The 17,879-nt window shown below is 44.1% G+C and overlaps 1 protein-coding gene and 1 non-coding gene across 2 annotated transcripts in view; one reads left to right on the forward strand and one right to left on the reverse strand.

Moving 5' to 3' along the window:
• Positions 1-6,445: 6,445 nt before the first annotated feature.
• LOC129695974 (U6 spliceosomal RNA) lies at positions 6,446-6,552 on the reverse strand. The gene has a single exon (XR_008723260.1). It is a non-coding gene; the product is annotated as a U6 spliceosomal RNA (small nuclear RNA).
• Positions 6,553-10,490: 3,938 nt separating this feature from the next.
• sptlc1 (serine palmitoyltransferase, long chain base subunit 1) overlaps positions 10,491-17,879 on the forward strand; it is a 30,833-nt gene continuing 23,444 nt past the window's right edge. The window contains exon 1 of the mRNA XM_055632855.1: positions 10,491-10,609. Coding sequence (XP_055488830.1) covers positions 10,556-10,609 — 54 coding nt within the window. The 5' untranslated portion in view covers positions 10,491-10,555. The remainder of the gene's footprint in view (positions 10,610-17,879) is intronic.

A 17,879-nucleotide genomic window follows, 5' to 3' on the forward strand; every position in this document is an offset into this window, starting at 1 on the left:
TTCACCACTCTCTGTGTGAAAAATGTTTTTCTCATCTCGGTCATAAAGGATTTCCCCCTTATCCTTAAACTGTGACCCCCTGTTCTGGACTTCCCCAACATCTGGAACAATCTTCCTGCATCTAGACTGTCCAACCCCTTAAGAATTTTGTAATTTTCTATAAGATCCCCCCTCAATCTTCTAAAATCTAGCGAGTACAAGCCAAGTCTATCCAGTCTTTCTTCATTTGAAAGTCCTGACATCCCAGGAATCAGTCTGTTGAACCTTCTCTGTACTCCCTCTATGGTCTGTTTCCCCAACGGCATTTGCGGGGGGGGGGGGGGGGGGGGGGGGGTGGTGAGAAGAGGGGGAGGGAGGAGGAGGAAAACGGGGATAGATTTGGGAGGGAAAGGATAGCGGAGTAGGGGGTGAGGGATGGGAGAGAGAGCTGGGGGGAGGGGGGATGGGGAGGGGGTGGGGGGGGAAAGAGGGGAAAGAGTGGGGAGGGAGGAGGAGAGGGGTAGCGGGAGTGATGGAAGAGGGACAGAGGGATAGGGGAAGGGTGTGGGGGAGAGAGGTAGGGGGTGGGGTAGAGAGGGAAGGGGGTGGGGGGGGAGAGAGGGATGGGAGAGGTGTGAGGAGTGGGGGAGGAGAGAGTGGGAGAGAAGTGGAAGAGTGGGGGAGGGAGGGAGGGGTAGAGGGGTAGAGGGGGTGGTAGAAGAGGGACAGAGGCGTAGGGGGAAGGGGGTGGTGGTAGAGAGGGAAGGGGGGGGTGGTAGAGAGGGAAGGGGGGTGGGGGAGAGAGATGGGTGGCAGAGGGAGAGGGGTGAGGAGAGGGACACATAGAAACATAGAAATTAGGTGCAGGAGTAGGCCATTCGGCCCTTCGAGCCTGCACCGCCATTCAATATGATCATGGCTGATCATCCAACTCAGTATCCCGTACCTGCCTTCTCTCCATACCCCCTGATCCCCTTAGCCACAAGGGCCACATCTAACTCCCTCTTAAATATAGCCAATGAACTGGCCTCAACTACCCTCTGTGGCAGAGAGTTCCAGAGATTCACCACTCTCTGTGTGAAAAAAGTTCTTCTCATCTCGGTCACAAAAGATTTCCCCCTTATCCTTAAACTGTGACCCCTTGTCCTGGACTTCCCCAACATCGGGAACAATCTTCCTACATCTAGCCTGTCCAACCCCTTACGAATTTTGTAAGTTTCTATAAGATCCCCTCTCAGTCTCCTAAATTCTAGAGAGTATAAACCAAGTCTATCCAGTCTTTCTTCATAAGACAGTCCTGACATCCCAGGAATCAGTCTGGTGAACCTTCTCTGCACTCCCTCTATGGCAATAATGTCCTTCCTCAGATTTGGAGACCAAAACTGTACGCAATACTCCAGGTGTGTTCCCACCAAGACCCTGTACAACTGCAGTAGAACCTCCCTGCTCCTATACTCAAATCCTTTTGCAATGAAAGCTAACATACCATTCGCTTTCTTTACTGCCTGCTGCACCTGCATGCCTACCTTCAATGACTGGTGTACCATGATACCCAGGTCTCGCTGCATCTCCCCCTTTCCCAATCGGTCACCATTTAGATAATAGTCTGCTTTCCCGTTTTTGCCACCAAAATGGATAACCTCACATTTATCCACATTATACTGCATCTGCCAAATATTTGCCCACTCACCCAGCCTATCCAAGTCACCTTGCAATCTCCTAGCATCCTCCTCACAGATCCCCCCCTCTCCGTACCCCCTGATCCCTTTAGCCACAAGGGCCACATCTAACTCCCTCTTAAATATAGCCAATGAACTGGCCTCCACTACCTTCTGTGGCAGAGAGTTCCAGAGATTCACCACTATCTGTGTGAAAAATGTTTCCCTCATCTCAGTACTAAAGGATTTCCCCTTTATCCTTAAACTGTGTCCCGCGTGTCCTGGACTTCCCCAACATCTGGAACAATCTTCCTGCATCAGACAAATGCAATTCAGGACTTTTCACTTCACAAGCAAATCAGAAATGACAGTTAGTGAAGAATTTGAATAATCCCTGAGCGTTCTCTATGGCAACAATGTATTTGAGCATTGGGCATTGTGACATCACACGATGGAATGTTCACTGGGGCTGTGGCTCCTGCAAAGGCATATGTAAATGAATCCATTCCGATTGGCCATCTGTGAGCATCGGGCATTGTGACATCACACGATGGAACGTTCACAGGGAGCTGCTTGTGTGGATGAGAATCCAGTTTCTTTTTGAAATATTGAGGTGGTGGTGGGGGGAGGGGGGGGGGGGTAGGATTTGATTAAAAAAGCGTACTCAAACACGACGAAATGTAACGAGGAGTGGATACTTAGAAAGAAAAGCGAAATCTCTACCGAAATGGAAAAGACGTCGGCGATCCTGCGTCCGGTTTCGGAGTTGCGGAGCGACAAAGGAAGAAACGCGGCGGACGCCGTACGGCGGCAGGCGGACTGATTTGAGTTTTATATATATAAGATATTAAATAGAGAATTACCCTCAACAGAAGCACTAAGAGAAGATTGGGAACATGAGCTAATGATAAAGATCTCAAAGGATAGATGGGAAAAGTATCTGATGAACACACATAATTGTTCCATTAATGCAAGACATAATTTAATTCAATTCAAATTATTACATAGACTATATTATTCAAAAACGAGGTTGAATAAATTTTACCCAAACGTCTCTCCCAGATGCGATAAATGTTTGTTTCAAAACGCTAATATAACACATTCATTTGTAGGATGTACAAAGTTGAATAAATTTGGGGCGATATATTTGATATATTTACAAAGCTTTTCAAGTCAAGAATAGAACCTAAAACGGAATGGATTATATTTGGAATAATAGTAGAAGATATCAATTTAAATAAAGACCAAAACGTTTTTTTTAATTAGGGGTTAATTGGAAGTTATACCAACTGTTAAAATGTGGATTAGGAATATGATGGACATAGCACGCCTTGAAGAAATGAGACTCCGACTAATAGATAAATATGACCAATTCTTAAGGAGTTGGTCTCCTTTCATCGCCTTTTTGGAATCATGTGATGCAGCGGTATCGTAAATATTGCTGATTTCAGTTCATGCCGTGGATAGATCTACATCTCCGAATAAAGATTTGAAAATGTATCTTTTAAGGGGCCTTCTCTCCTATTTCTACTTTCCACTTTTTCTTTCTTTATATATATATATATATACACACTTCATATTTTTCTATTCTCTACCATCTATTTTTCCTCTTTTTCCCCTTTCCATTGTTTTCTTTTTCTTGTCTTGCTTACTTCCTTTTCAAAACATAAAACTAGAGGTTGTACATAGAATGGATTACGGTATGACATAGTTGGCACCTAAAATTAGGTTCCACTGTATTGTTTTGTATTGTATTAACTTCTAATAAAATAAACAAACCAAAAGATTAAAAATAAAACAATAAAAAATAAATAAAAATAAAAAGATTGGATGCAAGATGCTGATCTACAAAAAAGACACAAAGTGCTGGAGCAACTCAGCAGGTCAGGCATCATTTCTAGAGAATATGGATAGGTGACGTTTCAGATTGGGACCCTAATTGTCCAAGACTCCCACTCGTGGAAACATCCTCTCCGTATCCACACTATCCAGGCCTTTCACTATTCAATAAGTTTCATAGAAACATAGAAAATAGGTGCAGGAGTAGGTCATTCGGCCCTTCGAGCCTGCACCGCCATTCAATATGATCATGGCTGATCATCCAACTCAGTATCCTGTACCTGCCTTCTCTCCATACCCCCTGATCCCTCTAGCCACAAGGGCCACATCTAACTCCCTCTTAAATGTAGCCAATGAACTGGCCTCAACTATTTCTGTGGTAGAGAATTCCACAGATACACCACTCTCTGTGTAAAAAATAAAATTCTCATCTCGGTCCTAAAAGACTTTCCCATTATCCTTAAACTGTGACCCCTTGTTCTGGACTTCCCCAACATCGGGAACAATCTCCTTGCATCTAGCCTGTCCAACCCCATTAAGAATTTTGTAAGTTTCTATAAGATCCCTCCTCAATCTTCTAAATTCTAGCGAGTACAAGCCGAGGTCCCTCGTTTCAATGAGGTCCCTTCTCATTCTTCTAAACTCCAGTGAGTACAGGACCAGTGCCATCAAATGTTCATCATACGTTAAATCAATCATCCCTGGGATCATTCTTGTAAACCTCCTCTAGATCCTCTCCAATGCCAGCACATCCTTCCTTGGCTATGGGGCCCAAAACTGTTCGCAATACTCCAAATGTGGCCTGACCAGAGCCTTATAGAGTCTCAGCATTACATCGTGTAAGAAGGAACTGCAGATGCTGGTTTAAACTGAAGATTGACTCAAAAAGCTGGAGTAACTCAGTGGGACAGGCAGCATCTCTGGAGAGAAGGAATGGGTGACATTTTGGGTTCAGCTTTTTGTGTCTATCGCAGCTTTACATCCTTGTTTTCACACTAATCCACTCAAATTAAATGCTAATTGCATTTGCCTTCCTTACCATCGATTCGACTTTCACCATAACCTTTTGGGAATCCTGCAAGTCCCTTTGCACCTCTGATTTCTGAAACTTCTTCCCATTTAGAAAATAGTCAACACTTTATTCCTACTACCAAAAGGCACAACCCCACACTTTGTTACGCTGTATTTCATCTGCCACTTTTTAACTCTCTCGCAACCTGTCCAAGTCCTTTTGCAGAGTCCCTGCTTTCTCCACACTACCTGCCCCTCCACCTATCTTCGTATCATCTGCAAACTTGGCCACAAAGCCTTCAATTCACTCATGCAAATCATGAATATACAAGGTGAAGAGTAGCAGCCCCAGCACCAACCCCTGAGGACCACACTGGTCTCTGGCAGCCAATCAGAAAAAGTCCTCTTTATTCCCACTCTTTGTCATTCAGCCAACCTGCTGTCCATGCGAGTATCAGTCCTTTGATACCATGGGCTCTCATCCTCATGTGCGGCACCTTTTCAATGGTCTTCTGAAAATCCAGGTAAACAACATCCACAGACTCTCCTTTGTCTATCCTGCTATTTACGTCCTCAAAGAATTCCAACAGATTTGTCAGGCAAGATATTCCCTTCACAAAATTATGCTGACTTTGGCCTATTTTATCATGTGCTTCTAAGTACTCAGAAACCTCATCTTTTATAATGGATGATCGTATAATCTTACCAACCACTGAAGTCAGGCTATGGTTTTTAGAATGAAGTTTCCCTTAATTTGTTTCGATCCCTTCTTGAACAGTGGAATAATACTTGTAAATCAAGGATTAAAGAGCTACGAATTCTGAAGCTAGAGAAGGAATGCAGGTGGAAGGGGATAAATAGGTGCGACTCCAGGTGCGGCACAGTGGAGGGAGTGGGGAGGAAAGAAGAGAAAAGGGGAGGGTTTTGTAGCTTTCATCCAATAGTATGTTATAACCTAATCAGTCTTAAGAAAGGACTGGACCCGCAATGTCAGCATTTCCATTGATGCTGCCTGACCTGCTGAGTTACCCCAGCACTTAGTATCCTGTGGTATGAGCATTGAATTCTCCAATGTTAGGTCAGCTTGGGTAGCAAATCATTTTAACTCCTCTTTCCATTCCCATACTGACCGCTCACAACCTGGAGGAACAGCACTACATATTCTGCTTGAGTAGCTTACAACCCAACGGTATGAACATTGAATTCTCCAATTTTAGATAACTACATAACCATCCCGCACTTTTTTCTTCCCCCATATAAACCCCTACTCCACCTCCCTCCACTTTCCTCTATGCCCCACCTGGACTTGCACCTATTTCTCCCCTCCCCCCTTTCCACCCATATTCCTTTCTCCAGCTTCGCAATTCACAACTCATCAAACCTTTTGTCTTGCATCTTCTGTATTTTCATCTCTGGCATTTGTGCACCATCTGCCTATCAAAATACCCAATCACCTGCCAGGTTTTGCCCTATTGAAATGTCACCTATTCCTGCTTTCCAGAGATGCTGTCTGACCTGATGAGTTACTCCAGCATTTTGTGTCTATCTTCGGTTTAAACCAGCATCTGCAGTTCCTTCCTACACGTTTTGTAAGCTTTCTTTCCCTCCCCCCCCCTTACAATTAGTCTGAAGACCCAAAACATCACTTATCCATGTTCTATATATGTGTTGCCTGACCCATTGAGTTACTCCAGCACTTTGTATCCTTGTTTGTGTCCATGATAAAGGACCAGGGATGCATTGTGTTGAAAGGAACTGCAGATGCTGGTTTAAAACGAAAGATAGACACAAAAAGCTGGAGTAACTCAGCGGGACCAGTGATGCATTGTTAAATCAAGATGATATACTCGCAGAAACGGGGCTATTTAATAAAGGGAGTGGAGACTGGAATAAAAATAAAATTGCAAAGCTAGTCATTATATCAAGAAGATTGTAAAATTAACCAGTGTTTAAAATAGCAAAATATGGAACGCTTCACGAATTTGCGTGTCATCCTTGCGCAGGGGCCATGCTAATCTTCTCTGTATCGTTCCAATTTTAGTATATGTGCTGCCGAAGCGAGCACGACTACAGAAGGCGGCTGCACGCTATATAAGGTCTCACATGTCGCATAACTGTACGTCTATGGTGACTTATAAAACTTTGTCTTTATGATACACATTTTCAATTCCATAATTTACAAGTTAGCAAACGTATATCTTGCTGAATGTCTGCGAATTCATTTTCTTTGGTCAAATACTTTACTGGAAATTATCGTAGTGCATTATGGGAGCCTGCGTATGTAAATGAGACGCCGCTGATAACCAATAGGGTCTGGGTTCTCAGTAAAATAAGTAACGTTGAGACGTGGGTATTGCATCACTGAAAGGTTGTGCTCAACACCAAAGATCTTATGGCAGAGCTCCGCTATAGGACCTTTGCTCAACACTGTTAATGCAACAAACTTCACATTTTGATGAGGACTTAAAGTGAGAAATACTTTGCAATTCTAAAGTTGTGATTCGGCAATGGAGATATAAATTGCAAATCAAGGTCAAGGTGAAAGTGCTCCTTCCTTGGCTAGTAATTGAAGTAACTTTGCACCAGATACATCTTCACAATGGCAGCCGCGCTGCTACAATTTTTGTAGAAAAAAACCCATTTAAAATATATTAAATTAAAAGTAACATACATATATATTTGTGTATGTATATATGTATGTTTATATATAATACTATCATATATATATATATATATATATATGATATGAGTATAGAGTGTATATATATCACTGAAGATGCATCCCAGCGCATCTAGAAGATGTATCTTTCACACTAGATATGTGTGTATCTATAAATATATACATATGTGTGTGTGTGTGTGTGATAGACATTAAAAGCTGGAGTAACTCAGGGATCATCTCTGGAGAGAAGGAATGGGTAATATTTCCGGTCGAGACCCTTCTTCAGACTGATGTGTGTGAGTGTTTGTGTCTATGTTTATATATATATATATATATATATATACACACACACTGAACAATTTTTCTCGTTTGTTAGATTGTTTAGAGTACTATGGTTACATGCCCTGTTGTGCTGCTGCAAGTAAGGATCTCATTCTGCCATCTGGATCTTGGTCTCTGCGCACCCCTCTGCAATTGCATCCTCGATATTTGTGGAAATATGTCATCCTCGATAACAATCAGCACGGGAGTACCTCAAGGCTGCGTGCTCAGCCCCCTGCTGTACTCACTCTATACTCATGACTGTGTAGCCGGACATAGTGAAAACTCCATCATCAAGTTTGCCGACTACACCACTGTTATGGGACGAATCACAGATGGTGATAAGTCAGAGTATAGAAATTAGATCAACTGATTGACCAATTGGTGCCAGCACAACAACCTCGCTCTCAACACCAGTAAAATCAAGGAACTGATTGTGGACTTTGGAAGGGGAAGGATAGGGACTCACAATCCCGTTTATTTGTTGGAAAGGGTCAAAAACTTCAAATTCCTGGGCGTGCATATGTTCGAAGATCTTTCCTAGTCCCAGCATACCGATGCAATTATAAAGAAGCACCTCTACTTCCTGAGAAGATTATGGAGTCAGTATGTCAAGGAGGATTCTCTCAAACTTCTTCAGGTGCACAATAGAGAGCATACTGACTGGCTGCATCGTGGCCTGGTTTGGCAAATTGAACGTCCAGGAGCGGAAAAGACTGCAGAAAGTTGTGACCACTGCCCAGTCCATCACCGGCTCTGACCTCCCTACCATCAAAGGGATCTATCGCAGTCGCTGCCTCATAAAGGCTACCAACATCATCAAAGACCAACACAATCCTGGTCATACACTAATTTCACCGTTGCCTTCGGGAAGAAGGTACAGGAGCCTGAAATCCGTAGCATCCAGGTTCGGGAACAGCTTCTTCCCCACAGCCATCAGGCTATTAAACACATCAAATAAGTTATGAACAATAACAATCTATTATTATTATTGCACTATATCTGTTTATTTATAGGTAGACAAAAATGCTGAAGAAACTCAGCGGGTGAGGCAGCATCTATGGAGCAAAGGAAATAGGCAATGTGTATAGGGAGGTTTCACGGCAGTCGGGTCACGACCCATGACCCGTACTGTTGCTACGCTACTCCAAATGGATTACACGCGATGTACTGCAGGTAGGCACTTACCATTGTTTCCAGTGTAGCGGGCCCGTTAAAACCCCACGGCTGAAATTGTCCATTTTTGCGCTGTAAATAATTATGGAAATCGGGATAAGCGTGAGAGACATTTAGCCTACTTCAGAATTCCAAAAGTGAGGAGAAATTACGGTAGATAGAAACGAGAGCTGAAGGGGACAACAACAGCCAGAGTGCTTGGCGAACATTGGCCGTTTGCTCACTTCATTTCACCAAGTACAGCATTATTTGTGTTTTTTCTTGATTCCTTTGGCATCTAAAAAGTTTCAGAAGTGATGAATCTGGCTGTATTTATTTAAATCGCCCATGGTTCTCGTGGGTTTTACATACAAAATGAAAACGCATCTGAAGAAAAATTTACAGTCGGATTTATCACTTCTGAGAATTATTAGATACCAAAGGAATCAAGAGAAAACACAAATAATGCCTTACTTGATGAAATGCAGTGAGCAAACGCGATAATTCCCAATATTTTCAATGTTTGCCAAGCACTTTAGCTGCTGTTGTCCCTTCAGTTCTCGCTTCTCTATACCTTCATTTCGCTTCACTTTTGGAATTCTGAAGTTAGATACATGTCTCTCACAATTACCCCGACTCCCACAATTTTTTTCAGCGCAAAAATTCAACATTTTGGTGGTTTTTAACAGGTAGGAAAGTACGCGTTTCTAGCATTAATAACATATACCGGAAGTGATGGATGTCTTCCAGTTGGATTTAGCGGCTCCGTGCGTCGAGCCCTATGACCCAGTGACCTTCCGTGCAACCCCCCTATATATGATCTATGGTCTATAGACACATTGAACGTATCTTCCGTTTTGTATTATGTTTACATATTCTGTTGTAGAAACATAGAAAATAGGTGCAGGAGGAGGCCATTCGGCCCTTCGAGCCAGCACCGCAATTCATTGCGATCATGGCTGATTGTCCCCAATCAATAACCCGTGCCTGCCTTCTTACCATATTCCTTGATTCCACTAGCACCTAGAGCTCTATCTAACTCTCTCTTATATCCATCCAGTGATTTGGCCTCCACTGCCCTCTGTGGAAGGAATTCCACAAATTCACAACTATGGGTGAAAAAGTTTTTTCTCATCTCAGTCTTAAATGTCCTCCCCTTTATTCTAAGACTGTGACCCCTGGTTCTGGACTCGCCCAACATTGGGAACATTTTTCCATCATCTAGCTTGTCCAGTCCTTTTATAATTAAATATGTTTCTATAAGATACCCACTCATCCTTCTAAACTCCAGTGAATACAAGCCGCAGCATGTAAGAATTTCATTGTCCTATCTCAGATAGACAACCTTAGGCACAGACGAGCGGACAGCATCGTCACAAACAGAACACGCTTTTTTAAGAGCTTCTTCCCTGCCACAGTGAGACTCTTGGCCAAAACAAAATGAACTGATGTCCTGACCTACCTCATAGCACATCATATTATATTATATTATATTGTCTCCTGGGCCTGTGCAATTTACAATGCAATCGACACTTTTTATATAGGGTTTGTGTAATTTACAATGCTCTCACTTTCCCCTTTATATAGGGTTTTAGGCATTTTCTTTCTTTTTTAGTTCTAGAGAAGTATATGTTTTTGTAGAGTATGTGTCTTCTGTGTGTCTTTTTAACTTGACTTGACTCTCTGAACAACCGCACAAGAGTTCCTATATATGTAAGCACAAATGGCAAATAAAGTTTTTGACTTTTGACCTTTGAGATAGTATCTGGGACACATGACAATAAAACTCTTGACTCTTGACAATGAAACCATTGACTCTTCTCTGGGCACCCGACGCCCGCATCAAAGATGCCGGCCGCCTCTGTCACAAGCCTGCAACTGCACATGCGCGCCGCCATCTTTGGCGCTGGCAACTGGATGGAGCAGCAAGATGGCGGCGGGTCAACAGTGGGTGTTGGTAGAAATGGTCCAGGCCTTTTATGAGGTAAGATAAAACTAACCGCACAAAATAATCGCCCGATTCCGTAAGAAGTGTGTGAGTCGGGTTGTTGATGATAAGCAGCCGTGGTCACGATGTTAACAGACCGGCTGCGGGACGTCGGGAGGCGGTTGGGCGCTAAAACTATTGATTCCATTCGCGACAAGGATGTTCCGGAAATGGGCGGCGACCGTCGCAGAAACAACCAATGACAGCGCAGCATCCCCGTGACGTGCCCGCGGGCGCGTGAGTGACGGGTCAGCCGGCCAATGAGGACCGTGCGGGGGCGGTGCCTGTACCAGCCCGTGATGTCATCCAGAGCAGTGACATTGAGAGTTTCTGGCCTTGGACTCAATCTGGGGAATTGAGTGGCAATGCTCGCTAAATATTTATTTCATGCACATGGTCTCACCCGTATTAGGTTGGATTATACGATGACATTTGGGTTGGAGAAGCCATAGCACACAGATGGAGTGTATAGCCAAAGTGAAGCAAAACGTGGGATTATGAGTTGCTGACCCATTGAGTTCAGGAAAGAACCTGGTTTATTAGGGTGAGGTCTTTGTGTGACCCATATTGGGGTAATCTGGATCCAGATCAAACGTGGGTCATGTACCCAGTGATATAATGCATGAATCTTCAGAGAAAGAGCAAAATCTACACAGTGTAATCCAAATGCCTATGTAGCTGCATCAAGCACTAAAAGTAAAAGTAGCAAATTTGCAGATGACACAAAGCTGGGTGGCAGTGTGAACTGCGGAGAGAATGCTAGGAGGTTGCAGGGTGTCTTGGACAAGTTGAGTGAGTGGGCAGATGCAGTATAATGTACATAAATGTGAGGTTATTTACAGAGGAGATTTACGAGAATGTTGCCTGGGTTTCAGCACCTAAGTTACAGAGAAAGGTTGAACAAGTTAGGTCTTTATTCTTCGGAGGGTAGAAGGTTAAGGGGGGACTTGATAGAGGTCTTTAAAATTATGAGAGGGATAGACAGAGTTGACGTGGATAAGCTTTTTCCATTGAGAGTAGGGAAGATTCAAACAAGAGGACATGATTTGAGAATTAAGGGACAAAAGTTTAGGGGTCACATGAGGGGAAACTTCTTTACTCAGAGAGTGATAGTTGTGTGGAATGAGCTTACAGTGGAAGTGGTGGAGGCAGGTTCGATTTTATCATTTAAAAATAAATTGGATTGGTATATGGACGGGAAAGGAATGGCGGGTTATGGTCTGAGTGCAGGTAGATGGGACTAGGGGAGAGTAAGTGTTCGGCACGGACTAGAAGGGCCGAGATGTCCTGTTTCCGTGCTGTAATTGTTATATGGTTTGTTATATGGTTATCCACTTTTGGGGCAATAACAAGAAGGCAGATTATTATCTCAATGGTGTCAGATTAGGAAAAAGGGAAGTGCAACGAGACCTGGGTGTCCTTGTACACCGGCCACTGAAAGTAAACATGCAGGTACAGCAGGCAGTGAAGAAAGCGAATGGAATGCTGGCCTTCATAACGAGAGGATTTCAGTAAAGGAGTAAAGAATTCTTCTGCAGTTGTACAGGGCCCTGGTATGACCGCATCTGGAGTATTGTGTGCAGTTTTGGTCTCCTAATTTGAGGAAGGACATCCATGCTATTGAGTCAGTGCAGCGGAGGTTAATCCCCAGTATGGCGGGACTGTCATATGAGGATAGATTGGAAAGACTGGGCTTGTTTTCACTGGAATTGAGGATGAGAGGGAATCTTATAGAAATGTATACAATTCTAAAAGGACTGGACAAGCTAGATGCAGTCTAAGGATAAAGGGGAGACTGAGATGAAAAAAAAAGTTTTCACCCAGAAAGTTGTGTACTTGTGGAATTCTCTGCCACAGAAGGCAGTAGAGGCCAATTCATTGGATGAATTTAAGTTAGAAAGTACTCTAGGGGCTAGTGGAATCAAGGGACATGGGGAGAAGGCAGGCACGGGTTACTGATTGTGGATGATCAGCCATGATCACAATTAATGGTGGCTCGAAGGACCAAATGGCGTTCTCCTGCAACTATTTTCTATGTTTTCTATGTCTATGTTTTCTAAGTATACAAACTTAAAGCACATAGTATACAAACTTAAAGCACAAGGCATTGGGGGTTCAGTATTGATGTGGATAGAGAACTGGCTGGCAAACAGGAAGCAAAGAGTAGGAGTAAACGGGTCCTTTTCACAATGGCAGGCAGTGACTAGTGGGGTACCCAAGGCTCAGTACTGGGACCCCAGCTATTTACAATATATATTAATGATCTGGATGAGGGAATTGAAGGCAATATCTCCAAGTTTGCGGATGACACTAAGCTGGGGGGCAGTGTTAGCTGTGAGGAGGATGCTAGGAGACTGCAGGGTGACTTGGATAGGCTGGGTGAGTGGGCAAATGTTTGGCAGATGCAGTATAATGTGGATAAATGTGAGGTTATCCATTTTGGTGCCAAAAACAGGAAAGCAGACTATTATCTAAATGGTGGCCGATTGGGAAAAGGGGAGATGCAGCGAGACCTGGGTGTCATGGTACACCAGTCATTGAAGGTAGGCATGCAGGTGCAGCAGGCAGTAAAGAAAGCGAATGGTATGTTAGCTTTCATTGCAAAAGGATTTGAGTATAGGAGCAGAGAGGTTCTACTGCAGTTGTACAGGGTCTTGGTGAGACCACACCTGGAGTATTGCGTGCAGTTTTGGTCTCCAAATCTGAGGAAGGACATTTTTGCCATAGAGGGAGTGCAGAGACGGTTCAGCAGACTGATTCCTGGGATGTCAGGACTGTCTTATGAAGAAAGACTGGATAGACTTGGTATATACTCTCTAGAATTTAGAAGAATGAGCGGAGATCCTATAGAAACTTACAAAATTCTTAAGGGGTTGGACAGGCTAGATGCAGGAAGATTGTTCCCGATGTTAGGGAAGTCCAGGACAAGGGGTCACAGCTTAAGGATAAAGGGGAAATCCTTTAAAACCGAGATGAGAAGAACTTTTTTCACGCAGAGAGTGGTGAATCTCTGGAACTCTCTGCCACAGAGGGTAGTTGAGGCCAGTTCATTGGCTATATTTAAGAGGGAGTTTAACCTTGGCCCTTGTGGCTAAGGGGATCAGGGGGTATGGAGAGAAGGCAGGTACGGGATACTGAGTTGGATGATCAGCCAGATCATGATCATATTGAATGGCGGTGCAGGCTCGAAGGGCCGAATGGCCTACTCCTGCACCTAATTTCTATGTTTCTATGTTTCTAAGCAGTACAAAAACGTAGGCAACGTGAGCTCCCAAGTGTCACTGATTTAATTTCAAAAATAAACTTTATTCATTATATACATGCATCAAGAACACACTGCATGGATCACTTTGCATTCGTAGTGTTGTTCAGTTTAAATATTTGCAGTGTTCTTGGTTCTACAATTGGTATTGTTTGCATATTTTCTGTACATAGCATCATTGGTGTAGATGGAACTTGTTGGTCTATGTGGGCAAGTTGTGCTGAGGGGCCTGTTTCCACACTGTAAGAATCTATGACTATAATTGCCCTGCTCTTGACTGCCGAAACTTGCAAAGAGTGGTAAACAGGCTTGTGTCCAACCCTGTACAGCACTTCCTTCCATCCAGTCCATCTTCATGGTGTGTCACATCAGGAAGGATGGAAGTGTCATCAAGGATGTCTGTTACCTTGGCCATTCTCTTTTCTGTCATATCTTCTAGGAGATGATACAGCAGCTTGAAAACCTCGACGTACAGATTTCAGAACAGTTTCTTCCCCACTGATACCACACTTCTGAACATTCACTACTTTCAAATCCTTTCGCCGGAGGTGTTGCCACTCTTAACTTTACATTCAGTTATTCTGTTATTGCACTTTAGTATTTTTATGCACGACCTCACATGGTGCCCCGTATTTGCATTCCAAGAACTGCTTGATGCAGCTACATGCGAAGGAATCCAAACGAAGGTTGCCATCAAGAGAAGAGTAATGTAGGGTTTGCTTTTGCTCCCCTTGACCATGGACGTACACATTGCGACTCATTCCATCTTAGATCCCAAATGAACTGGAAAATGGCTCGGCTAACTGCCAGGGCAAAGGAGCAAGGAATGGACAACACCAGTGCTAAGTCGAGCAGCACCTAGAGCACCTCGCACCTGATTCTTACCAAGGTTCTTACCAATTATTGTGAGGGACCGCTGCTCCGACTGTCATAATTTTTGTTTAACCTTGCCTGTCTGCTCCAGCAAGTTTTAGTTACATGTCTCATCCTCTCTGAATCATTTTCATAGCACCTTCAAGTAGTGGAGATAAAAGGAATGGAGGACTGGCTGAGCCAGTTGCCAAAGAGCGTGGCCTCACTCTTCCAGGGCTTCATTCTGGACCAACTCAAATTGGTCGCAGATGCTGATCAGTCTGCATATCGACTGTGCATTTGAGCAGAAGACATTATCCATGGTAGGGAAGACTTTGAGCTGAGTGCTCCTACTGCCCAACATTGTTACTTCTCTTATGCCCCCATCCTTCCTGATAGATTCAGCATAGAATCTACGTGGCATACAAACACAACAGAGGATACAGGGCAGACCTGGCTTACTCCAGATTGATGAGGAAATTATATTTTCTACCAATTAATTTGAAATGCACTTGGAATGTCTGTGTAGAGCAGTTAGATCTAATTCATGATTTACTCCTCAGCACATTTTGGAGTGCACCGCCATCATGTATGTGAGTGATATTCTGTCCAAGACCTTCTCCTGACTTGACAGGTGTACCATTCTCTGTGCTGCGCATAGGTGATTTTAGACCTGAGCAGTGCAAGGTTATCAGAGATTTTCCTGGTGGGTGCAGCACAGCTTTGGTCAGCTGGATCACCTATCTCAATGCAGTCTTGACCTGGTTGGCTATGACGTTGGATAGGATCTTGTAATCCACTTTCCACAATGATATTGGTCTCCAATTTCTGTTGTCCACTTTCTCTGTCTTCTGCTTGTAGATGAGGGCATGATGCCCTTCCTCATGAATTCTGACATGCTATCCACTCCGCACAGAACAAGTACAACTCAGCCGATAAGCTACTGCTTCCGGGAGTTTTATTCAAATCAAAGGAATGGAGAGAGCCTGTTGCCATCTAAGATCTTCATGATAGAGGGCAGGAAGCTTTGTAAGGCTATGCTGTTGGTGGCTTTTCTGTCAGACAGACTGGCTTGGAAGCATCTGCAGATCTTCAATACGTCTATCCGTGGGGATGTTACCGAATCATCCTCTTCCCAAAGGCTCTGGGCTAATGCTAACCAAGATGACCATCTCAGCTGGTTCCACACTGTCTAGCTTTCTGAAGACTTCTGAGGATGAAGAATGCCTTCATGACCTTGGATGGCTTCCAACATGCACCATGGATCTAAAGAAGGACGTCATGGTTCTTCTTCCTGCATTTTGGCAGCGTTCCTTACATCTGGGGTGGGAGATTGCAACCTTCACGTAGTCGGCTCTGTTTCGACGAATGCGATCAACCTGGTGTGCACAATCAAATAAGATCAAATAGAACAAGTTGTCCTACAACTCTAGGCTGTGCACGTCATACGCAAGAAGAAGTGCCATACACCCACCCTTTGTGTGGAAAAAGTTACCCCTCAGATTCCTATGAAATCTTTTCCCCTTCACCTGGGTCCTGTCCTCTGGTCCTCGATTCACCTACTCTGGGCAAGAGAATCAGTGTATTGAAATGCATTTTAGATTTCTCGAAAGTCTTTGTTTAAAAAAAGTAAAGTTTCCATTAACATATACCCCCTTTACTAATGTCATGGTTTGATGGTTCTAAATTCAAATCAAAATGAAATACATGTCAAAAAGAGAACGTATACTTTCAAAATACTCTTGATTTTTATCCCCGAGCAAAACATAATTTATATGACTTTGCAAAATTAGGAAATGTTATGATTATTTCTTGTCCCATTTTCCAACTACAAACGAAAAAAATAGCGCTTGAAATGATAACAAGTTTTTTTGTCAAATTTTCTGTACCGAGGAAGCCACTGGCGTCGATCCCGGGGGGGGCGATGGGGTAATATATCCCCCCACCTTTTGAGGTGGGGTTGACCTGCATTATTATCCCCCAGTTTTTGGAGGTCAAGCAATAACAATAATAATAATCACCTGTTCCTATCGCCCTACGATTGGTCGGTGGGGGCACTGTGAGCCTGCAACCATGCCAGCAGTGTGTTAGTTTTTTTCAACTTTTTTTGATTTTTTTAGTGTGTTTCAATGTGTGTGTTTTAATGTTTCTCTGTGTTGTGTGGGGGTGGTGTGGGGGGGTAAGGGGGAAACCGCTTTGGTCGCCTCCACGGAGAGGCGTCTTTTTCCATATCGCCTCCACCGTGGCCTAACATCGAGGATCGGTGCGGCCTTTCCCGGAGACACACCCGGGGCTTCAACTGTGGCCCGTGGCAGCCTAAAGCCACAGAGGACTGGGATCCCTCGTCCCTCGTTGGGGACCCTGGAGGGAAGTGCTCCGACCGCCGGCCCGCGGCCTACTTCTAACCACGGGCGCGGCGGGGACTTGCCATCCGGAGCGGGATCCCTCGCCGGGGAACCCTGGAGAGGAGCTCCGATCGCCAGCCCTGCAGTCTGCTGTGCTTCTGGCTGCAACGCGGCAGGGACTTTAGATCTTTGACCGCCGGCTTGCGGCCTACACCATTTTGAAGCCGTGGTCTACGGTGGGGAGGCACCGAGGACTTACCTGGACTTACCTTGTCTGCACATCTGGACGCCCGCAGCAGCGACTGTGGAGGGTTGTGGTTCCGACCACGGGGGAAAATGGAGGAGAACTGGCCAAATGTTGCGCCTTCCACCACAGTGATGAAAGTTGTGGTGGATGTTTGTGTTACATTTTTATTGTATACTGTGTGTTCTTTTTTTATTGTACCGCTGCTGGCAAATTCATTTCACTGCACTTTATGTGCATGTGACGAATAGAACTTGACTTGACTTGACATCTTAAAAATACTTCAAACAAAAAACATTGAAATCATACTTCTACAATGCACTAAAACATTTCCCCCCTCCCACACCCTCACCCCACTCGGTAGCTCCACTCCCTCGCCGGGTACCCCCAAGCTCAGTGATCGCTCAGCCCTTCCACTTTCAAAAACCCTCCGCGGCCCCTGCACGATATTGGTAATTCAAATGTATCACCAATGCAAATTTCAACGGAACATTTTATATAGCATTGTGATTCAATTGTTATGTTTAAAGATCCATATCAGACCGTCTCTGCTTCCTAAACTGC

Source organism: Leucoraja erinacea, chromosome 3 (genome assembly GCF_028641065.1).
Source record: "Leucoraja erinacea ecotype New England chromosome 3, Leri_hhj_1, whole genome shotgun sequence".
NCBI classification, from domain to species: Eukaryota; Metazoa; Chordata; class Chondrichthyes; order Rajiformes; family Rajidae; genus Leucoraja; species Leucoraja erinaceus.